Raw genomic sequence first — 25325 nt, 5'->3', positions numbered from 1 at the left:
ATACAGTAAAGCCAAAAGAGACGTTTGTTAAACCAGTGCACAAAGATGAAAAAGAATGTTCTTGCTGGATTCTGCAGATTCTGGCAATATAACATAGTAACATAGTACATAAGGCCAACAAAATACACTTGTCCATCCAGTTCGGCCTCTTATCCTGCAAGTTGATCCAGAGGAAGGCAAAAAAAACCTGTGAGGTAGAAGCCAATTTTCCCCACTTTAAGGGAATAAAAAAATCCTTCCCGACTCCAATCAGGCAATCAGACTAACTCCCTGGATCAACGACTCCTCTATAGAAGCTATAGCCTGTAATATTATTACGCTCCAGAAATACATCCACGCCCCTCTTGAATTCCTTTATTGTACTCACCATCACCACCTCCTCAGGCAGAGAGTTCCATAGTCTCACTGCTCTTACCGTAAAGAATCCTTTTCTGTGTTTGTGTACAAACCTTCTTTCCTCCAGACGCAGAGGATGTCCCATAGTCACAGTCCTGGGGATAAATAGATGATGGGATAGATCTGACTAGCGATTTGTAAAGTGGTAGGACTATGTTCTTATCATGGGCATCTATGCCCGATCTGATGCAACCCATTATCTTACTGGCCTTGGCAGCAGCTGCCTGACACTGGTTTTTGCAGCTTAGTTTGCTGTTTATTAAAATTCCTAGATCCTTTTCCATGTCAGTGTTACCGAATGTTTTACCATTTAGTATGTATGGGTGACTTGCATTATTCCTTCCCATGTGCATAACTTTACATTTGTCAGTGTTAAACCTCATCTGCCACTTATCTGCCCAAGCTTCCAATCTATCCAGATCCCTCTGTAGTAGTATACTGTCCTCATCAGTGTAAATTACTTTAAACAGTTTAGTGTCATCTGCGAAAATTGATACTTTACTATGCAAGCCTTCTACAAGATCATTAATAAATATATTGAAGAGAATAGGGCCCAATACTGACTTCTGAGGTACCCCACTAGTGACAGTGACCCAATCTGAGTGTGTACCGTTAATAAGCACCCTCTGTTTTCTATCTTTGAGCCAGTTACTTACCCACATACAGACGTTTTCTCCCAGTCCGAGCATTCTCATTTTATATGCTAACCTTTTATGTGGTACAGTGTCAAATGCTTTGGAGAAGTCCAGAGATACGATATCCATTGATTCGCCGCTGTCAAGTCTAGAACTTACCTCCTCATAGAAACTGATTAAATTAGTTTGGCATGACCGATCCCTCACGAAGCCATGCTGATATGGCGTTATTTGCTTATTTCCGTTGAGATGCTCTAAGATAGCATCTCTCAGAAAACCTTCAAACAGTTTACCCACAACAGATGTTAAGCTTACCGGCCTATAGTTTCAAGGCTCTGTTTTTGGACCCTTTTTGAATATTGGCACCACATTTGCCATGCACCAATCCTGTGGGACATTCCCTGTCAGTATAGAGTCTGCAAATATCAGAAGAATAAGGGTCTGGCTATCACATTGCTTAATTCCCTTAGGATAGGGGGGTGTAGGCCATCCGGTCCTAGCGATTTTGTCTATTTTAATCTTTTTAAGTCGCTGATGTACTTCTTCCTGGGTCAGACAGGACACTTTTAATGGGGAATAAATTTTTACATTCTGCATGTCATCTGACAGTTTATTTTCCTCAGTGAATACATTGGAGAAAAAATATTTAACAGCTTTGCTTTCTCCTCGTCGCTCTCTGCGACTCCCCCCTCATTACTCTTTAAAGGGCCGACACCTTCAGATTTATACTTTTTAACATTTATATAATTGAAGAACATTTTAGGGTTAGTTTAACTCTCTTTGGCAATTAAACTCTCGGTCTCTAGTTTAGCTGCTTTTATTAGTTTTTTACATGTTCTATTTTTTTCCTTATAGTTTTTCAGTGCTTCCGTGCTACACTCCTGTTTTAGTGATTTATATGCTTTCTTTTTGTCATTTATTGCTTTCTTTACAGTTCTATTTATCCACATTGGTTTCTTTTTGTTCCTTAACCTTTTATTCCCATACGGTATGTACCTCTCACAATGAGATTTTAGGATGTTTTTAAAGATATCCCATTTTGTGGCTGTATTTTTATTTTTTGAGGACTTTGTCCCAGTTAGTTTGGCCTATGGCCTCTCTTAGTTTTAGCTTTTTTAGCTTTTTTTAAGTTTGGTATTTTTGTTCCTCCCTGTAGAAACGCTCTTTTGAATGATAATTGGAAGGTTATTACTTTATGGTCACTATTTCCCAGGTGTCCCTCAACCTGCACGTCTGTTGTTCTGTCAGGCCTATTGGTTAATACTAAGTCCAGTATGGCCGTCCCTCTAGTCGGGTCCTGAACCAGTTGGGAGAGGTAATTGTCTTTGGTTATTGCCAAGAACCTGTTTCCCTTATGAGATATACAAGTTTCAGTTTCCCAGTCTATATCTGGGTAGTCGAAGTCCCCCATAATAACCATCTCATTATGATTTGCCACCTCATCTATCTCATTTAGTAGTATATTTTCTGTGGACTCTGGTATATTAGGTGGTTTATAGTAAACTCCTATTAGTAATTTATTGTTGTTTTTAGCTCCATGTATCTCTACCCACAGTGACTCCACATGTTCATGTACCTCACTTATATCTTCACGGAGTATGGGCTTTAGACAAGACTTTACATAAAGGCAAACCCCTCCTCCTCTCCAGATTTGACGATCCTTTCTAAACAGACTGTAACCTTGTACATTAACTGCCCAGTCATAGCTATCATCCAGCCATGTCTCAGTTATTCCCACTATGTCATAGTTCTCCTCACACATCACTAATTCCAGCTCCCCAGTTTTATTAGTCAGGCTTCTGGCATTAGTATACATACATTTGAGAGGTTTATGTATATTTTTTACCCTACACCTTTCCTTCTGAATTGTTCTAGTCCCTGCTTCCATTCCTCCCCCAGTCCCACTACATGGCCCTCGGTCTCTATCTGCCCTATCTTCCCCTCCTATAATGTAATTTTCCTCCCCCCCAGTCCCTAGTTTAAACACTCCTCCAACCTTCTAGTCATCTTTCTCCCCAGCACAGCTGCCCCTTCCCCATTGAGGGGCAGCCCGTCCCTACGATAGAGCCTGTAGCTGATAGAGAAGTCGGCCCAGTTCTCCAGTAAACCCAAACCCCTCCTTCCTACACCAGTTCTTGAGCCACTTGTTAATCTCACTAATCTCCCGCTGCCTTTCTTGTGTGGCTCGTGGTACAGGCAGTATTTAAAAAAATACTACCTTTGAGGTCCTTGCCCCAAGCTTTTGACCTAAATCCCTGAAATCATTTTTAAGACTCTCCACCTACCTCTAACTTTGTCATTGGTTCCGATATGGACCATGACCGCTGGATCTTCTCCAGCCCCTCCCAGTAATCTGTCAACCCGGTCCGCGATGTGTCGAACTCTAGCGCCAGGAAGACAGCACACTGTTCGGCGATCACGGTCTTTGTGACAGATTTCCCTATCTGTTCCCCTAATGGAGTCTCCCACTACCAGCACCTGTCTGGCCTGCCCTGCTCTCCTGGTTCCCTGCTTACTGGAGCTGACATTGCCCTGACTGATGTGTACATCATATATTCCAGAAGGTGTCAGGTTGGGATCAAATAGCTGCCCCTAGTAATCCTTAAATTCCCTGATCTATTCTGGTTGTCCAGGTAAGCGGAATAACTGCCTTATATGCCCCTCGAGTTTCTCTACTAGCTAACTATAGAAAAGCCTTGGATCCGATCCTAATAACTGTTAGTGATCCCATATATTCTGATCTCAGGGGCCGTGAGGGTAGCTGGATAGAGTGAATAAATCCTAATGTGCAAATTGTCCTTATAGAGGCTGTTTGTTACTACCAGCAGCTATTAATTTACCCATAGCCATATAAGTTGCTGTCACTTTAAGATGACAAATGTTGGTTTGATGTAAAGGGGGTTCCCTGGGTTTTCATATTGATGGCCTATCCTCAGGATTGGTTATCAATATGAGATCTACGGTGGTCTGACTTCCGATACCCCATCCATCAGCTGTTTTAGGAAGCCTTGGCGCTCAATGGAGCTCCAGTGAGATCATCGGCCTCCTCACAGCTTACCAGGCATAGTGTCGTCCATTGTATAGTGGCTGGGCTTGGTATTGCAGCTCTGCTCTAATCACATGAATGGGAGTGAGCTGTGCCTAGGCTATGTAATTGATGAAAAAGTGATGTCACATGGCTTATGAAGAGGCCTAAGCACTCACACAGGGTTGCAGTCTCTTCATACAGCTGATCACAAGGGTGTTGGGAGTTGGATCCTATGAATTTGATATTGATTACCTATCCTGCAAATAGACCATCAATATCAGAATCCTGGAGTACCTTTTTAAAGAGCTTTAAATGAAATGTATATGTATACAGTCATAGGAGACTCTAGAATATAATCTACAACTTTTCAGGGCACTTAGGGCACTTTTGATTCAGGTTGGATTACTCCGACCCAAATAAAATTGATCTACTGATTCGGCTAAATAGAATCTGAATTCAATTTCAAACAATTTGTTCATCACACCTTCTGATGCTCTAATCTTCTCATGCATTTTGCTGCAGTAGTGTCCCCATACAAGCTTGGTCCCTTAGAAGACATGGATAATAGCCAATAATAAAGTCTTCCCCATGCCTGCAGTGAAATACTCTCTCAAGTGCAGACATGTGACACTGAGTAAAGTTTGGTTTGGTATGCTCACAGCATAGAACAAGAAACAAGAGATTGCCATAGTCATTAGAAAATAGAAAATGAGCAGTGGTTCTGCAAAGATAACAATATATTTTTTAATAATACTAAAATGTACATGTCCCCAGAATGTCCATATCTAGATATCAGTTTGTAATTGTGGGAAAAAACCTTTAATAAAAGATCGGTTAGATAAGAACTCAATTCTAACAGCTTGTCATCTAAATTAACTTGCTTCTATGTCTTCTTTTAAGGTCGGGGAGTGTGGCACATAACTGGCATGAAATCTACAACTTTGTGGAGACGCTTACAGAAAGATTTGTGAGGTAAAATCAAGTTTGGTCCTTCATGTTTTGTAATAATTGTCTGCTTATGAGAAAGAATAAGAAACAATTTTACTATTTCATTTTAGCTATGCTTCTCTTTAACCTGTATTTTGTCAGAAAAGTCATGCACTAAACGCTTCTGCAGTTCAAACTGATGCCAAAATGCTTCTTTAGCAATTGAGTGAGCTCTGTTTTAGAAAGGACTCAAATAACAATACATTTAGATTCTTTGAGAGATTTATCAAAACTGGGGCAAAAGAAAATAGGCTTAGTAGACTGTAGCAACCAATCAGACTGATTCTTTAATTTTTTAAAGGAGCTCTGAACAATAAAAAGTGGAATTAGATTGGTTGTTATTGACTTTTGATAAATCTTTACTGAGAATAAAAATAAAAACTGCACCACTTGTTGATCCCATTCCCATTTACGTGGTAAAAATAGATCTGTTTTGTACCTCAATATATTTTTTTTCTCTGTTGCATTTCCTGCAGCAGAACAATATGTAATGTGGGGAATATCCATCCTGCAAACTCAGAGGACGATGTGTAAAATTAAATAAATACAGCACCCACCAAAAAAACATAAAGTCCTAGGAACCTAAATGCATGACTCCAGAGCTGTGTCCATATTCATATGATCATTGTAGAAGAAGAGGCAGCTTCCATCGATTTAAATAGTGCTTTTAATCCAAGAAAAGGTGGTACAAGCAACCCAGATGTTCATTGTTTCGACTATACCTTAACCTTCCTCAAGCATGCATACATAGGTGAACACACAGATTTAAATACCTAAACCAAATGAAATCATATGGGGGGGGGGGGGGGACCTGGAAGTAAAAGGGTCAGAGCTAAACATAAATTCACTACAATCATCACAATTCTTTGGGTGCTGGACATAGCTCCTCATAAAGGTCTTTTTTAAAAGGGGTAGTTAGCCCCCATGGACCTTTCAGGCAGACCCCCCCAGAGTAGCCAGACTTGCTGATTCCCTGTCTCCCCACATCAAAATCCAGTTGAATGTGGGTCACGTGGCTGCTGCAGTCAATGCCTGACCACAGCGGTGATGTGTCCCCCATGTGTTATGTCACTGGGTCACTTGAGTCAAACTGGATGTTGACCCTAGGAGATGAGGATCTGACGTGGCACTGAGAAAGCAAAGGAGCCGGATTAGGTAAGTATGAAGTCTGGCATGACCAAAAGGCCCCTTGGTGGGAAAAAAAACAAAACTTAAGGCTGGCCATACACTTTCAATAGCTGTCAGCGGAATTCAGCTATTCCTAACAGACAACCTATTCAACATGTATGATCCCTGACATATGTCGAATACATGTCTGCTGTGCATTTCATTCATAATAGTTGGTCAGCCAGTCTGGCCAAAATCAGTGGCTTTGACTGACCTAAGTCTAATGTGTATGGACACCTTTTGACTCCTCTGAGCCTTATGTTCCTCCTTTCAGTAACATCAGTTAGGCGATTTCTTGCTTGTCTTATGTTCTGTTAACGCTTTTAAAGAAGATTTCCAGGGAATATTCTCAACCCATCCCGATACCTAATATATGTGTTCATTCTACTTGTAGCTGTAAGTTCTTATTGCTGTGATAGAGGACGCATTTGGAAGATAAATATCTTTGTACTTGTTTCATTTTTTCGGTGGTTGCATGATGTACTTATCAGCAAATATGTTGTGTTGTCTATTCAGCTTCTTGCAAAAACTGAGCACAAATAAGAATGTTATTCCAATGTCACAAAGGGCAATTTATTAAGTTCTGACTTAGCCAATGCTCGTTTTATAATTTCTTTCTGAAGAAATCCTTACACAACCCTATTTGGGACCAGTGATCAGTAAACAGCATTCCTACAAAACTGTGTAATCATGCAGCTTTGGAAATGAATGTACAGTCTTTCCCAATTTCCCCCCGTCATGGACATAAGAGCAGGGTGAGGACAAAGGATGCTCAGCTGGGACAGCTGCATTTCATAAAATAAAGCTGGAGTTTCAGAGTCGATGTTAAGAAGCCACTCACTCCACTTTAATGGAACAAAGAAAAAATTGTATTTACTTGAATATCCCATGCTTGTTATAGTACTTCAGAATGACAGAGGAACACACAATATGTTATAGTTGCCACTGTTTTAAAAGGAATTACTGAATGTGGCTGGAATTTTAGGGTTCATTCTGTGTGGTGGGCTCTCTAGTATGGACAATTGTGGGTTTTTACTACTTTCATCTTCTATTAACACTATAATTTGGAAAAATTCTGGGGTTTTTGACATCACTGGGCACTGGACAACACAATATTGTCTTAGAGGGCGTTTCAGAAGCTAAATTCAAAAGATTTGAGAATGAATAAGCTTTTGCAGGATAAGTGACTACATTTACAGTATCTCACAAAACTGAGTACACCCCTCACATTTTTGTAAATATTTTATTATATCTTTTCATGGGACAACGTGGGATAAGCATGGCTCTGGAGTGTTTACATATCCAGTATATAGCTCTTCCTGTTGCTGTATCCAACCAAGCTCATAATGCACTTTTTTCTCTGTCACAGCTCCAGCAACCCTGAGTAACAACTAGATAGTTTATAGCCCCTCCCACCCAGCTAGTTACATAGACACTACCCTATAACTGCCGCTAACACCCAGCTAGTTTATAGCTCCTCCAACCCAATTACATAGACACTCCCCTATCAATGCCCTTAACAACACCCAGCTAGTTTATAGCTCCTCTCCCCCAGCTAGTTACATAGACACTACTCTATAACTGCCGCTAACAACACTCAGCTAGTTTATAGCTACTCTCCCCCAGCTAGTTACATAGACACTACCCTATAACTGCCGCTAACAACACCCAGCTAGTTTATAGCTCCTCCTACCCAATTACATAGACACTTCCCTATCAATGCCCTTAACACCCAGCTAGCATATAGCTCCTCCTACCCAATTACATAGACACTCCCCTATCACTGCCCTTAACAACACCCAGCTAGTTTATAGCTCCTCCTACCCAATTACATAGACACTCCCCTATCAATGCCCTTAACAACACCCAGCTAGCTTATAGCTCCTCCTACCCAGCTAGTTATATAGACACTCCCCTATCAATGCCCTTAACAACACTCAGCTAATTTATAGCTACTCTCACCCAGCTAGTTACATAGACACTACCCCATAACTGCCGCTAACAACACCCAGCTAGTTTATAGCTCCTCTCAACCAGCTAGTTACATAGACACTCCCCTATCACTGCCCCTAACAACATCCAGCTAGTTTATAGCTCCTCCCACCCAGCTTGTTATATAGACACTCCCCTATCACTGCCCCTAACAACACCCAGCTAGTTTATAGCTCCTCTCACCCAGCTAGTTATATAGACACTCCCCTATCAATGCCCTTAACACCCAGCTAGTTTATAGCTCCTCTCACCCAGCTAGTTATATAGACACTTCCCTATAACTGCCGCTAACAACACCTAGCTATTTTATAGCTCCTCCCACCCAGTTAGTTACATAGACACTACCCTATAACTGCCGCTGACAACACCCAGCTAGTTTATAGCTCCTCCTACCTAATTACATAGACGCTCCCCTATCACTGCCCTTAACAACGCCCTGCTAGTTTATAGCTCCTCCGACCCAGCTAGTTACATAGAGACTCCCCTGTCACTGCCCCTGTTGCTGCTTTGACATTTCAATGACCATACCATCATAACAAATAAGTTGCATGGACATGGTCACGTGACCACAGCCGTGAATGAAAGATAGGAGTCATAAAGATACATTTTAAATTATTTTAAAGGATGTTGATGCAAAGTAAAAATCTGTAGTAGGATAGTTCATCCCCATTCAGATTGCATGGCAGCACCATAACCCCTGTTATCGAGCAAGCATTTTTATGCACACATAAAAGGTCAGGTCACCTGAGAAACTAGCATTTGATCATTTGTCACTTGGTTGCTTCTCCGTTTACACTGTACAGTGTTTGTGAATGATCTTTCTAATGAACACTGGTTTGACCGCTTATTGGCAGCATATAAAAGGGTTGTAAGTTTTGTCTCTCAAAAAAAAAATTTAGCTGTGGACCCCAGGTATAGAGAAAAGGCTTACTTTGCACTGGAGTATTTGGGAAATTTGTCCGTAACAGATAGATAATCTAAACAGAACCTTTTGTAGAGCTTTCCAGTGGGGGACATATACCTTTTTGTAACAACATTCATTCAGTGATCTAAATGCTACTTTCAAATTGCCTTCAGTGGTGATTAATTTGATTTAAAGAGTAGTAGGGAAGGGGTAAAGAGCAGGGAATATACAGTAGGTAGTGGACTTGGATACAAGGAGGAAGCTGTCTAAAAAAACTGTCTCTGTTGCCATAGCAACCAATTACAGCATATCTTTTATTTATATTCTATTTATTGATTCTATATGAAAAATTAAAGCTGCATTGTGATTGGTTTCTTTGGGTAACAAAACTGTTTTTCTTTTAATACGTTTTCATAAATCTTAAAAAAAATTGCCTAGGAGGCTAAAATGTCCCTTCCCATGTCCTGTTTTTAGGAAAACATAGGTACTGTTGAGATGAGTGGCCATTCGGGCCAGCTAAATCACTGATATTAATGCAGGTGAATAGCACAGGGTATGAAAAGCTTTCCAGACATTTACTAAAGTGGAGCTCCTAACATCCCTGTGTCCTGCGATGTCATACATTCCCATGCTTTTTAAAAAACAGGAAATGCTGATTCTGTAAAATGAACAATGGCGCAACATGAATTAATTTGACATCTTATTTCCAGTGTTTTGAAGGACACATCCCAGTGTTTCATGTGTGTTTTATAGAGTAGGAAATGTGGCATACTGCAGAACTAATGCATGAGGGGAGATTTATCAAAATTGGTGTAAAGGAAAACTAGTTTAGTTGCCCATAGCAACAATCAGATTCCACATTTCAATTTCCAGAGGAAGCGCTATGGGCCACTAAGTCAGTTTTCCTTTACACCTGTTTTGAAAAATCTCCCTGGAGTTTCATGTACAAAGGGAGATTTAAGAACTATTTGATCTGATTGATTGTGCTTGACATTGCTGTATTCTAGATGTTGTTAGTTAGAATTTATTTATTTATTTGTAACTTACTGGCATGGTCTATCATCATTGATATGGTTGTTAGTGGTTATGTCAAAGCACCAGAAATAAGAACAGTAGAGTTGCCCATGTCAACCAGTATCTTTGGAACAATCCTTCTTTTAAAGGGCTTCTGTCACCCCACTAAAGTTTTTTTTTTTTTTTTGGGCTAGTTACATTCCTTATAGCGCGATATATGAGAATATAATGTTGTCACTTACTTTCATGCGGCCGTTTCTTAAGAAAACGAAGTTTTATTATATGCAAATCAGGTCTCTACCAGCAAGTAGGGCGTCTACTTGCTGGTAGCCGCCGCAAAAAACCACCCCCCTCGTCGTGTTGATTGACAGGGCCAGCCGTGATCTCCTCCTCCGGCCGGCCCTGTCAGCATTTTAAAAATAGCGCGCCTCTGTTCATTCGGCGCAGGCGCTCTGAGATGAGGAGGCTCGTCTCCTCAGAACTCCCTCAGTGCGCCTGCGTCACCGAAAGAGAAGACGTCATCGGCGCAGGCGCACTGAGGGAGTTCTGAGGAGACGAGCCTCCTCATCTCAGAGCGCCTGCGCCGAATGAACAGAGGCGCGCGATTTTTAAAATGCTGACAGGGCCGGCCGGAGGAGGAGATCACGGCTGGCCCTGTCAATCAACACGACGAGGGGGGCGGTTTTTTGCGGCGGCTACCAGCAAGTAGACGCCCTACTTGCTGGTAGAGACCTGATTTGCATATAATAAAACTTTGTTTTCTTAAGAAACGGCCGCATGAAAGTAAGTAACAACATTATATTCTCATATATCGCACTATAACGAATGTAACTAGCCAAAAAAAAAAAACACTTTAGTGGGGTGACAGAAGCCCTTTAAAGGTATGAGCTAACATCCAGGAAGCTACACAATGCATATGAAGTCCTATGCTCCAATACAAGGGTCCTTAGATTTACAATACAATATACTAAAAGTATTGAACGGCATTTTCTAAATTTCTATCCTAATCCTACATTTTCTACTTTTCTATCCTGGACTTGGACTTGGACTTGTTTTTTCCAGCACATCCCACAGATGCTCAATCAAATTCCGATCTGGGGACTTGGGAGGCCATGTCATTCCCTTAATCAATCTATCTTGTTCCTAAAACTATTCCTGAATAATTTTTACAATGTGGCAGGGCACATCAGCCAACATGGTGCCATTAAAAAGTACAATTTATGTGAAAGAATGTACTTTGTCCCTGGTCCACGGTCCAGTTTTGATGCTCATGTGCCCATTATACCATTATAGCCTATAGGTCCTTTCAGAGTGGGCAGGGTCAGAATAGGCTGCAAACTGCAATGAACTGAGTTTTGACTCCTTTCTATCACAGTCAACATTAAAGGGATTATCCAAGAGTAAACTTTTTTTAACAGACCTCTTCAGAGTAGCTGGACCCATGGTGACAGTACTTAACTGGTCCCTGATTATTGGATCCGTTATGTTTCCGCTCAGAAGATGATTTTGAAGTAGAGACAAAATTCCTGCATGCACAACTTTTGTCTCCGCTCCATAATCATCTTCTGAGCATAACGGACCCCATTATAGTCTATGGGGTCCTTAGACTCTGTTCGGCTCATTTATGTGCCGCCTTTGTCCTTTTCGTTCTTCTGCTCCTAAATGGAGCAGGAGAACGGAAAGGCTGAACGGTGATGTGAACAAAGCCTTATGGGTATATATAAGAAGTATTGCAGGCGAGCAGTACAAATGTTCTGCAGGATCATAGAATCTTGGTTTACATTTTTCAGTATTGGCCATGACAACCATTCATATTCCAACTATCATGTTTTACTGCTTATTTCGTTAAGTATTAAAAAAACATATTTTTATGAAATAATTGCTTAAGCTTATAAAAATGTATTACCAGGGGTGTGTCAATGGGTATTTGTTTGAAAATTCCTTTTCCAGGATGTTCTTTGACTTAGGGAAGTTCTAGAAAATGATAATTGTACCATTTACCTCCAGAATACTTGAAGGGTAGTCAGTTTAGCTTTGACCCTGAAAAACCTCACGCGATATAAATATTAAATACCTGTCATGTTCACAGAAATATATCTCAGAAAAAAGCCAAAAGAGATTCACCAAAAATGCCAGGTACTACTATAGTAATTACAAAGGGCTATTGAGTTTTCTTTTTATGTGTGATTAGATAATAACTAGTCCGCTAATGATGATTGAATCACATCATACCTCTGTGGGCAAAATCATCATATGTTCATTAAATGTCTGTTTTTCCATCTTCATTCACCTAATTACCAAACAGATAGCTGCAAAAAATAAAAGCAGATGTAGTGTAATCTAATTTTAATTGGAAGAGCTTATTGTAAGCAAATAAGAAATTAAGGCGGTGATTTCCCACGCCAGTCTTAGTAAAAAGTGAGCTAGAGTAAGATGCGCCAAACGTATTAAATTTGCTTCATCTTCTGGCTCTCCATGGGCCAGAAACTAAAATCTACACCAGTTAGGAGCTGGCGTGCATTTCAGCTACTATTTACACCAGTTTTGGCATACATTATTATAAATTTGGTGGGCCATCCCCTCCTGATAAGCCAATCCCCATTTCTCCTCACTTTGAAAAAGGGACAAGTGGTACATGGATTGCGTGCACCATAATTTCAGACTTTTTTATGCAACTATTGTGGCATAAGAGCCTTGATAAATCTCCCCCATAGAATCCATTTAAAGAATTCTATAGCTAACATTAAAGTGGACCAGTCACTAGAATATGTTGTCACTATTTAAAGGCAGCATATTATCATGTTTGATCTGCTGGGCAGAAAATAATACGTGGCACTTGTATAATAGACGCTAAGAAAGAACACAGAGAACTCAGTGGACGTATAACTAGGGATTCACTGTATTTTTTTTAAAATTTTTATTGGTTATATGTAAATGATAAATAGTTTTTTGTGCTGTTTTCTGCTGTATGCCATTCCTCCCACATTACTGATAGCGAGTCATTGTGTATATGCTTACATAGAAAGAAGTCATCAGTCGCTGTTGATGGGACAGGTAGATGCAAGAGGAACACACTTCTCTTTGCAACATTTATAACAAAAGAGATGGATAACAAGAGGAACATTCTTACTTACTCCATTGAAACGATATTTATGGTCCACATGCAGCAGAGTATCTGGGGATCTAGGGGATAGGGCCCAATATACTGTTTGTAATCCTTCCTGCCTTCTCCAAGGGGGAAGGTCAAGATTACTGCCTCAGAAAGCGCAGCCCGACCAAAATGCCAGATCTGTTTGCGACTAGTTTGACCCTTAAAGGGGTTTTCCCATCTCAGACAATGAGGGCATATCGCTAGGATATGCCCTCAATGTCTGATAGGTGCGGGTCCCTCCTCATAGTACTGAATGGGAGCGCAACACACTTGCGTTGTCACCGCTCCCATTTATTTCTATGGGCCCGGGGAAAATAGCCGAGCCAGCGCTCATCTATTTTCAGCGGCCCCATAGAAATCAATTGAGTGAAGCTGCGCATGCGCAGTTCCAGTTCCCCAACTTTCGGGCCTCCGTTATCATTGTAGTGTCTACACATACCTGTCAGAAGGTGTTTGCACAACATAGGGCTATGAGCCAAACATCCAGCTACAGGTGTTCCATTCACCTCATGCCACCGCTCTCAAAGGCTATCATGGTGCAGAGCAAGATTGCAGTGGAGCCTGGAATGGAGATTTATCCTCTTCAGCTAAGATTCCTGCTTTTGTCTCCGATCAATGATAGCCAGATAATGGCAATGTCATGAAGAGGTCTTCACAAGGGAATGTTACACTGGTTCTACTCCTGGGATAATGTGTGGAGTGGCATAATGTATGGTAGCTGGACCACTCTAGTCTTCATTTCAGGTATGCTAATAGCTCAGTGCTACATTGATTTGGTCATGGAGTGGTACAGTCATTTCTCTTTAGTATCCACAGAGCTGTCTTTTCAACAGGACAACACGAGGGTGCATGTTGCTTGTGTAAGTGTGAGCAGCCTGTGTGGCCTAAACATGCTACCATGGCCTGCAGCATCTCCAAACTTGTTTATCATCAAGCACATCTGGGACATCATTGATGGACAAATGCAAAGGGAGTTGCCAGCAGCAGATCTTGATGATTTCTGTGCCCAAGCAGATCCAGCATGCCATAACATTCCTCAGATAATCATTAATAACCTCAATAATAGCATGCCAAGGAGTGTAAGTGTTTATTTCTGCAAGTAACGCTGATATCCAATGTGTAATAAATGATATCATTATATTATTAACATGTCTTTCGTGTGATTTTCATAATTCCATGACTTTTCCTTTGTGGTATTGCAATTTTAGAAATGGAGGTGGACCGATAAACATCATTAGTTTATCTTGGAGTTTATATTTTATTTAAATGGACCTCTCTATCTGAGATCTTATTTCTAGCACCTGGCAGCTTTATTTATTGGGAATTATTATATATATATATATATATATATATATATATATATATATATAATCTATACAGGGAGTGCAGAATTATTAGGCAAGTTGTATTTTTGAGGATTCATTTTATTATTGAACAACAACCATGTTCTCAATGAACCCAAAAAACTCATTAATATCAAAGCTAAATATTTTTGGAAGTAGTTTTTAGTTTGTTTTTAGTTTTAGTTATTTTAGGGGGATATCTGTGTGTGCAGGTGACTATTACTGTGCATAATTATTAGGCAACTTAACAAAAAACAAATATATACCCATTTCAATTATTTATTTTTACCAGTAAAACCCATATAACATCTCAACATTCACAAATATACATTTCTGACATTTAAAAACAAAACAAAAACAAATCAGTGACCAATATAGCCACCTTTCTTTGCAAGGACACTCAAAAGCCTGCCATCCATGGATTCTGTCAGTGTTTTGATCTGTTCACCATCAACATTGCGTGCAGCAGCAACTACAGCCTCCCAGACACTGTTCAGAGAGGTGTACTGTTTTCCCTCCTTGTAAATCTCACATTTGATGATGGACCACAGGTTCTCAATGGGGTTCAGATCAGGTGAACAAGGAGGCCATGTCATTAGATTTTCTTCTTTTACACCCTTTCTTGCCAGCCACGCTGTGGAGTACTTGGACGTGTGTGATGGAGCATTGTCCTGCATGAAAATCATGTTTTTATTGAAGGATGCAGACTTCTTCCTGTACCACTGCTTGAAGAAGGTGTCTTCCAGAAACTGGCAGTAGGACTGGGAGTTGAGCTTGACTCCATCCTCAACCCGAAAAGGCCCCACAAGCTCATCTTTGATGATACTAGCCCAAACCAGTACTCCACCTCCACCTTGCTGGCGTCTGAGTCGGACTGGAGCTCTCTGCCCTTTACCAATCCAGCCACGGGCCCATCCATCTGGCCCATCAAGACTCACTCTCATTTCATCAGTCCATAAAACCTTAGAAAAATCAGTCTTGAGATATTTCTTGACCCAGTCTTGACGTTTCAGCTTGTGTGTCTTGTTCAGTGGTGGTCGTCTTTCAGCCTTTCTTACCTTGGCCATGTCTCTGAGTATTGCACACCTTGTGCTTTTGGGCACTCCAGTGATGTTGCAGCTCTGAAATATGGCCAAACTGGTGGCAAGTGGCATCTTGGCAGCTGCACGCTTGACTTTTCTCAGTTCATGGGCAGTTATTTTGCGCCTTGGGTTTTCCACACGCTTCTTGCGACCCTGTTGACTATTTTGAATGAAACGCTTGATTGTTCGATGATCACGGCTCAGAAGCTTTGCAATTTTAAGAGTGCTGCATCCCTCTGCAAGATATCTCACTATTTTTGACTTTTCTGAGCCTGTCAAGTCCTTCTTTTGACCCATTTTGCCAAAGGAAAGGAAGTTGCCTAATAATTATGCACACCTGATATAGGGTGTTGATGTCATTAGACCACACCCCTTCTCATTACAGAGATGCACATCACCTAATATGCTTAATTGGTAGTAGGCTTTCGAGCCTATACAGCTTGGAGTAAGACAACATGCATGAAGAGGATGATGTGGTCAAAATACTCATTTGCCTAATAATTCTGCACTCCCTGTATACAGTACAGACCAAAAGTTTGGACACCTCTTCTCATTCAAAGAGTTTTCTTCATTTTCATGACTATGAAAATTGTAGATTCACAAGGCATCAAAACTATGAATTAACACATGTGGAATTATATACATAACAAAAAAGTGTGAAACAACTGAAAATATGTCATATTCTAGGTTCTTCAAAGTAGCCATCTTTTGCTTTGATTACTGCTTTGCACACTCTTGGCATTCTCTTGATGAGCTTCAAGAGGTAGTCACCTGAAATGGTCTTCCAACAGTCTTGAAGGAGTTCCCAGAGATGCTTAGCACTTGTTGGCCCTTTTGCCTTCACTCTGCGGTCCAGCTCACCCCAAACCATCTCGATTAGGTTCAGGTCCGGTGACTGTGGAGGCCAGGTATTCTGTCGCGGCACCCCATCACTCTCCTTCATGGTCAAATAGCCCTTACACACCCTGGAGGTGTGTTTGGGGTCATTGTCCTGTTGAAAAATAAATGATGGTCCAACTAAACGCAAACCGGATGGAATAGCATGCCGCTGCAAGATGCTGTGGTAGCCATGCTGGTTCAGTATGCCTTCAGTTTTGAATAAATCCCCAACAGTGTACACAGCAAAGCACCATCACACCTCCTCCTCCATGCTTCACGGTGGGAACCAGGCATGTAGAGTCTATCCGTTCACCTTTTGTGTGTCGCACAAAGACACGGTGGTTGGAACCAAAGATCTCAAATTTGGACTCCTCAGACCGAAGCACAGATTTCCACTGGTCTAATGTCCATTCCTTGTGTTCTTTAGCCCAAAAAAGTCTCTTCTGTTTGTTGCCTGTCCTTAGCAGTGGTTTACTAGCAGATATTCTGCCATGAAGGCCTGATTCACACAGTCTCCTCTTAACAGTTGTTCTAGAGATATGTCTGCTGCTAGAACTCTGTGTGGCATTGACCTGGTCTCTAATCTGAGCTGCAGTTAACCTGCGATTTCTGAGGCTGGTGACTCGGATGAACTTATCCTCCGCAGCAGAAGTGACTCTTGGTCTTCCTTTCCTGAGGCGGTCCGCATGTGAGCCAGTTTCTTTGTAGCGCTTGATGGTTTTTGTGACTGCACTTGGGGACACTTTCAAAGTTTTCCCAATTTTTTGGACTGACTGACCTTCATTTCTTAAAGTAATGATGGCCACTCATTTTTCTTTACTTAGCTGCTTTTTTCTCGCCATAATACATATTCTAACAGTCTATTCAGTAGGACTATCAGCTGTGTATCCACCTGACTTCTCCACAACGCAACTGATCCCAACCCCATTTATAAGGCAAGAAATCCCACTTATTAAACCTGAAAGGGCACACCTGTGAAGTGAAAACCATTTCAGGGGACTACCTCTTGAAGCTCATCAAGAGAATGCCAAGAGTGTGCAAAGCAGTAATCAAAGCAAAAGGTGGCTACTTTGAAGAACCTAGAATATGACATATTTTCAGTTGTTTCACACTTTTTTGTTATGTATATAATTCCACATGTGTTAATTCATAGTTTTGATGCCTTCAGTGTGAATCTACAATTTTCATAGTCATGAAAATAAAGAAAACTCTTTGAATGAGAAGGTGTGTCCAAACTTTTGGTCTGTACTGTGTATACAGTATATATATATATATATATAGTGGAGTTTCGCTCTGGTAGATATGGTAAGCGGGCGGAGTACAGAGGCATAATACAAGTTCTTAACTGAAAATGTCAGTGTTTATTCACACTTGAGGCAATTGCACAAAATTCACACACAATGGAAAGTTCACATAACATAAGTCACCTTACTGGCAGTACTGCCTCCAGTAGTCCACAGCAGGCTTTAAGGGGCCTGTTTCCCCAGCATGCAGCTCTCAGACATCTCTGCTGAGCCCAGCTGCCTATTTAAGGACAGCCAGGTGCTGCCAAAACCTGGATCGCCACTTAAACTCCGGTCCGGTATTTGACCTCACCTGCTGGGAGGAAAATAGCCGCACATGCTGAGAGGAAAATACCTGCCTTGCCAGACGCTACCCCTCACTGTGTCACAAAAAAAATAAAAATAAATATATATATATATATATATATATATATATATATAAAAATAGAGAAAAAAAAAGCAGCACACAAAGATGTGGGTGCAAAAAATCCTCCTAGGGGACCTGAGACCAAGGTCCCAGGTATGGATAATGTAGCAAAAAGAAGGCAGCACTCCAAATGATTGTGAAAAAGTGGACGGAGCTGGAAAAAGGCTCCATAGAGAGAGCTGAAACGTCGCTGATGAGTGAATAAACCGTCCACTTTTTCACAATCATTTGGAGTGCTGCCTTCTTTTTGCTACTATATATATATATATATATATATATATATATATATATATACACCATATTTTTCACTTTATAAGACGCACCTGATGATAAGACGCACTTAGGTTTTTGTGGAGGAAATTAAGAAAATAAATATATTTTGAACCAAATCGTGTGCTTTTGGTGGGTTTTGAACTAATTGGAGGTCTGTGGATGGTGCACTGTTATGGGGGATCTGTGGAGGACACTTATTGGTGGATCTGTGGAGGACACTGTTATGGGGATCTGTGGAAGACATTGTTCTAGGAGGATTTGTGGAGGACATTTATTGGGGGATCTGTGAATGACTGTGTTATGGGGGATCTGACCCGATTACATTGGACCCCAGTTATAGCAGCCCAGCCATCACATATAAAGTGTATGCAGCAGCCCCTAGCAGCGCTGCTTTGCTAAAATAGCAGTAATAGTTTATCTGCAGTACTTACTATGCATATCATATGTCATATTAAAATAGGATACCATGATGAAATAGAGATTAACTGGGGATGGGAAATCTATAATAATAAGAAATATATAGGCCCTTAGTTCGAGGTGTAGGATCACGTTTGTGCGATCGTAAACCTCCGATCCGATACTACACTTTAACCCTGGGAGGTTCCCATGGAGATGGGGAAGCCTGCCAGAGGAGAGGGTGGTCTGGCTGTATGTAGGGGGCTCGGGGAGGCTGGAGCGAGCCCTGGGAGGATCGTAACTGCAGATGTCCCGGAGCTAGGAGCAGACACACCGCACAGCAGCCAGGGGCAGAGACAGAAGCAAGCCGCGGGCCAGGTATCGCAAGCGTCACAGACACGCGGACAAATAGGAGAGGTGAGCGGGTAGGGTGGAGAGAGAGCACCACTGTTCACATCATGCCGCCATGCTCACCTATTATGTCTATTCGCTTAATAAGACGCACGGCCACTTCTCCCCACTTTTTAGGGGGAAAAGGTGCATCTTATAAAGTGAAAAATATGATATATATATATATATACAGAGAAAAACTAAGTTCGCCCACTTTGGTTTTACGTGTCAGGACATAAAAAAAAACTAAAATTGGCCTTTAGAAAGTCTTAAAATCAGGTAAATACAATCTTAAATGAACAACAACACAGAACAGATTCCACTGTTTCATTATTGATTCACCAAAAATGATATCAAAATGGAAAAGCCATGTTTCAAAAACTATGTGCACCTCATGGATCAATAGCTTGTAGAACTACCTTTACCATTAATAACTTTAAGTAATCATTTTCTGTATGACTATCAGTCTCTTACATCATTCTGGAAGAATTTTGGCCCAATTGTCTTTACATTGCTTCAGTTCATTGTGGTTTGTGGGCATTTGTTTATGCAATGCTTTATTAGCTTCCCACCACAACATTTCAATTGTGTTAAGGTTTGGACTTTGACTGGGCCATTGCAACATTTTAAATCATTATGAAGATTTGCTGGTATACTTGGGAGCATTGTCTTATTGTATGACCCAGTTTCGGCCAGGATTTAACTATTGGATGGATTGCCTAACATTTGACTCTAAAATACTTTGGTGTACAGAGGAGTTAATGGTTGACTCAGTGACTGCAAGGAGTGAAGTGTTTGTGCTGATATGCTGTGTTTGGTTTTCATCAAATATGGAGCTTGCATTATGGCCAAACTTTTTTACTTTGTTTTTTTCTGCCCAAAGATTTCTAAGATCACTGATGTCTTTCGTACTTGGCTTTGTGTTAACAGACTCCTAAAGGCTCCAGAATAGCAAACTACCATAACTTCTGCTGTTATAGAGGTGGTCAGGGGTATTTGATGAGCAAAACCTAGCTGCCACTTACCTTCTTAATTCATATTGAAACAGTAAGGCTGTACTTAATTTTTCACACACAGTTTCAGCATTTTGGCCTTGTTTTTGTTCAATAAATAATGGCACAGTGAAATTTGTCATGTATTGTTCATATGAGGCTGTATATATGTACCTAATTTTAAAACCTTGTAAGGACCAAATGTTTGTTTTTATTATGTCCTGATATGTAAAATCATAAAATTCTAAGATGGTGTACATAGTTTTTCTCTACATATATATGCACCAACTATATATGTGTTTACATGTCCTATTAAAAATCTAATATAAATAATAGTATAGGTCACATTGCAGTTCAGAATTCATTGTAGTGCCTGCCAAGAGCAATCAGTCTCGATAAATTCCACTATTGTATAACTGATAATTATCTTGTATGGCTATTTTTGAAGCATGCCAAATGCAGTCAGACTTGCTTAATCTATGCTTCGTTTATCCAGATGCCAGGCTGTATGCAAGTTTTAAAGGGTGACCAGCCTTCCAGAAACATTGTATGTTATCTAGTTAGACTAATACTGTTAAAATCAGGATGAAAACTGGGTCTACACAGCTCAGCATACTCGGCAGTTGGTGTTCCAGCCACTCTCGCTGTCTAAATCATTGAATTGTGCTTGTTCATGCATTTTCATATTGTGCATCTGAATACAAATTATGGGCAAGACAACTCAGATCACATTAAACATTGGGGATGTCGGAGAATTGAGCAATGCTTTAATGTTTTTGCTTGAAATACTATTAAAGGACTTTAAAAATCAGAAATGAGTGCTTTTATGCATCCATTCAAAACTTTACCCTAGTTTCTGTCAAGTGTATAAATTGGTTGATTTTACAGTTTTCAAGTTTCTGTAATTTCCTATTATTTTTGTAGGAAATTACATGTTTTATTTTTGTAGTATTTACTGCTTTTGTATTATCTGTGTCACAAATGCGGGCTATCTACAAGTTTTCCTGTATGTCTTTTGCTGTTTCCACTTCTTTATTTCTATTAGTCTACAATATTTGCTGCTAAAGATGAGAACATTTCTGTAAATTCGACTTGGGTCCGAATTAAAAGTACATAACGTTCATGTCTCTTCCTCACTCTCTTTTTCCATCACTCTCATTCTCTTTTTTATTTCTCTTTCTCTTTTTAACCTTGAAGAAAATAATCTGAAATTATCAGTCTATAGAATCCACATTTTACTTTTCAATTTTGGTCAAGTTTTTACAGAATCAATTTGCTTATCTCCACTTGTTATAGAGTTAAAGTGGTTGTCCGGCCATATATATTGATGACCTATCATCAGGATAGGTCGTCAATATCAGATCGGCAGGAGTCCCTTGAAGGAACTTCAATCATGGAAAAATATAAGCATGTCAAAATGGCTTTTGTTAGAACCCCCACCTTAAGGGGTTGTCTCAATTGTTTCAAACTGACAATCCTTGACCATATGCCCTATTAGGGATTAATGGAAATCAGCTGATGTCCACAGTTACTATAAATTTTAATCAGCTTTACATTTCCCCTGTAATGGCTGCAATATTTAAGTGAATGATCATATCTAAGCAGCACATAGATAGTCCCTGTCCATCAGAGTGTTAACCTCAGGATATTCATATGAAGATGTCTCAATATATTCATATGAGATAATGACATATGGATATCCCTTATCCCTGACTACCCCTCTAAATCCATGTCTAGTTAGAAGACAGTCGTAATTTCTTAATATCAGTACTGAGACAGGAATAATAACTCAAATGAGGTCCTCCATTTATTCCAAATAGTAGTGCTGGCAGCATGAAGAACCATTAGCACCACATACTCCCTACACAGTGGTGTTATCTTGTAGCTACACTCATTACAAAATCTTAGTTGCAACCCGAGATAGTGGAAATGTTACATGGAAATTTTGGCCAACCATCTTTTAAAAACTTGTGTTCCAAAAATGTTATTGTCCACATTGGAAGGTTTAGGCCATTGTCAGACAAAGCGGTATGGGTTCAGCATGATTTCGTCAAATGATTTCGTCATTTCACTCAGTTTGAAAGGAGTTTTATAAAAGTTGAAAGTACAGAATTACCTATTGCAATAGGAAAAAAGCAGTATTTACAATAACATTCACATTTTATATTTTTTACAGTCCTCGAATGAGATTGTCTTTCATCGTATTCTCGACGCAGGCAACAACAATTATGCCACTAACGGGAGACAGGTATGTTTCTGATTGCTTGTCTACATGATTGAGCGAGAAATACATTTACTAGTTTATGCTGTGTTTTCATTGTTTTACTATGTTTCAGAAATCTGACATTATTGTATGTGCACATTTCTCTCCTCTGTACTTATTAGTTGTCACATCACAGTCAACCCCTTTAAGATGGTTGTCAACTGCACTGTAATTACAGATTTTTCATTACATTCTCTTGATGAGAAAACTGTAATTACACTGCGCTGTCGGAACAATATTGACGACTTGCAGGTAAATATTGAAGAGGACGCAGAGCTTACACATGCGTTGCTGCATCTTCTAACAGCTGATTAGTGGAAGTTTCGGGAGTTGGACCCCCACAGACCTGATATTGATGACCTATCCTGAGGACAGGTCATCAATATCAGAAAACTGGACAATCCCTTTAATCTAAGAGATGTGCCCCTTCCCAAGAACCTTGGCTAACTGCTGCTTTTTCTGAGTAAGATGTAGTCACCACTGCAGCTGTCCATGTAATACATGGGCATTGGGCAACAGAAGTCCTCCAGTAGGATGGCACATGTTTGTTTCTGGATCATACAAGTGAATTCCAAGAGAGGATCAATGTTGCCAAACTTTTTATTTATTTATTTTTTTACATTTTTTTGGACATCTTATTCAGAAATCACAGCTGATGTATAAGTAAACTATATAAGCCATAATTAAGTTACATATGTCCATAGCTCAGTATATGGTATGAAGACATCAGCAGCATTTATTGTGAACTGTAAAATTATGATAATTGCAATCCCAATAACCTGAAGTGCATTCAGTTTAAAAAAAATAAAAAATAACAGATATCAAACTATTTTACAAACGTTGGAAAAAGTCCAATTTTTAAGGACCGCCCAGAAAGTTACAAATGGTTAGGAACCCTGGAGGGGATCTCTCCTCTATGGTGGCATACGGACAGTGACATTCCTTGTTGTAGTGGTTGATTTAAAGAGGACCTTTCACCGAGCGGTGCCCGGGGATCTCACTGCACTTACAATTATCCCTGGGCGCCGCTCCGTTCTCCTGCTATGCCCTCCGGTATCTCCGACCACTAAATTATAGTAGGCGGAGATTTCAGTCACTAAGTTATGGTAGGCGGAGCCTGCCCTTGTTCTGCTCTAGTGCTGGCCAATCATAGCGCAGAGCTCACAGCCTGGGAGGTTATTTTCTCCCCAGCTGTGAGCTCTGCAATGCGATTGGCCAGCGCTACAGAAGAACAAGGGCAGACTCCGCCTACCATAACTTTGTGACCGGAGATACCAGAGGGCATAACAGGAGAACAGAGCTGCGCCCATGGATATTAGTAAGTGCCGCGAGATCCCCGGGCGCCGCTCTATATGTCTGTATTCTTAGTTCAGAGTGTCATAATCGGTGAAAGGTCCTCTTTAATTCAATTCTATTGTGACATAGAAATTAGCAGCATTATTGTCATACAATTCAATATTAATCAGTTCTTCCACAAATGTACAGCCCCAGGTTCACATATATGCATTTGCAAACAGTATTTATACACGCTCATACATACTGTACATATAAACGCATACTCAAACAGATAAAAACAGGCATACACATAAACAATACCTACACCTAGAGGGTGTGTGAGACTAGGGCATCAACTGCAACTACAGAAGATGATCTACAATCTATCTACCACATCCGGTCTGTTTTAACTCAAGGACCACAGGGTTTAAGTCAGAAGGGAAAACTGATGCCCTTTGTTGCCCTATAGCATTTATAGCAGTCAACGAAGTTGGTATAACAGTCCAGCCCTTGTTGCCCTGAGTTGTTCCGTAGCGGTAGAGTAAGGTCTGATTCTATAATCTGTCCCTTTCTTGCATCATTGCTTATATTGTTCTATACTAAAAAAAGTGTTTGGTCTATTTTTGACATGATGGTAAGGACTATCACGAAAACTAATTTAGATATTTTTTAAGTGGACTGGATTAGCAGGATTTATTATTATATTTGCTATTATTTATGATAAAGTATAATTCCAAAAATAAGTGTACAATAAAAATGAAGTAAGTGACAGACTTATACAGAGAGGGAGAGTACCTTGTCCACAAGGGCTTACAATCTACAAGGGAAAGACAATATTTGCACTGTTGTTGAAAGATCTATTGTTTACAGTTCATTACATTTCATTGTCACGTGACTATGGCATAATCTTTTAACACAACTATACTTTAAAAGATTTGACTTCTAATGTACAGTAGTTGTTTAGTGTATTCACTAAACCAGGAAATAAAAATTAAAAGAATACTAGATTTTTCTTTGGCAGCATGTTTTGAATTTTAGCCCTTTTGTTGCGTGTTTGCCCATCAGAAAATCTATTGTTAATATGTTCCAAACACATGGCAATCATGATCATAGTTAAATGAAAACATTTCCCTATGCAAAGTAACTAATTTATAGATATACTTTGAGGTAATTCACTCAGTGGGGTAAAATATCTCTGCACTGGTGGCTAGATAGATAGATAGTTTTAATGGACACTTTGCTCCCTATAGGCTGTATGAGGGTTTTTACAATATTTCCAAAAGCCCTGCATTGTTTTCCAGTTGATTGGTCCAATGGTCCTGCTGCCCTTGTTTACAAATAGGATAGGGACAGACAAGGACTGTGTCTACTACCCACGGATGAAGGACTGTGGTAATGTAAACCAACACAAGCAGGAAGTGCAATTTTGTTTGTAGTACTGCTGCTAC

At 40.2% G+C, this 25325-nt stretch overlaps 1 protein-coding gene across 1 annotated transcript in view; it reads left to right on the top strand.

The window, feature by feature from the left end:
* ANTXR2 (ANTXR cell adhesion molecule 2) overlaps positions 1–25325 on the top strand; it is a 269460-nt gene that overhangs the window by 24691 nt on the left and 219444 nt on the right. The window contains exons 3-4 of the mRNA XM_044304994.1: positions 4960–5031; positions 22516–22587. Coding sequence (XP_044160929.1) covers positions 4960–5031; positions 22516–22587 — 144 coding nt within the window. The remainder of the gene's footprint in view (positions 1–4959; positions 5032–22515; positions 22588–25325) is intronic.

Source organism: Bufo gargarizans, chromosome 1, assembly GCF_014858855.1.
Source record: "Bufo gargarizans isolate SCDJY-AF-19 chromosome 1, ASM1485885v1, whole genome shotgun sequence".
Taxonomy (NCBI): Eukaryota; Metazoa; Chordata; class Amphibia; order Anura; family Bufonidae; genus Bufo; species Bufo gargarizans.
The sequence above is the reverse complement of the archived record's forward strand: the minus strand, read 5'-3'. Positions and strand labels throughout refer to the sequence as shown.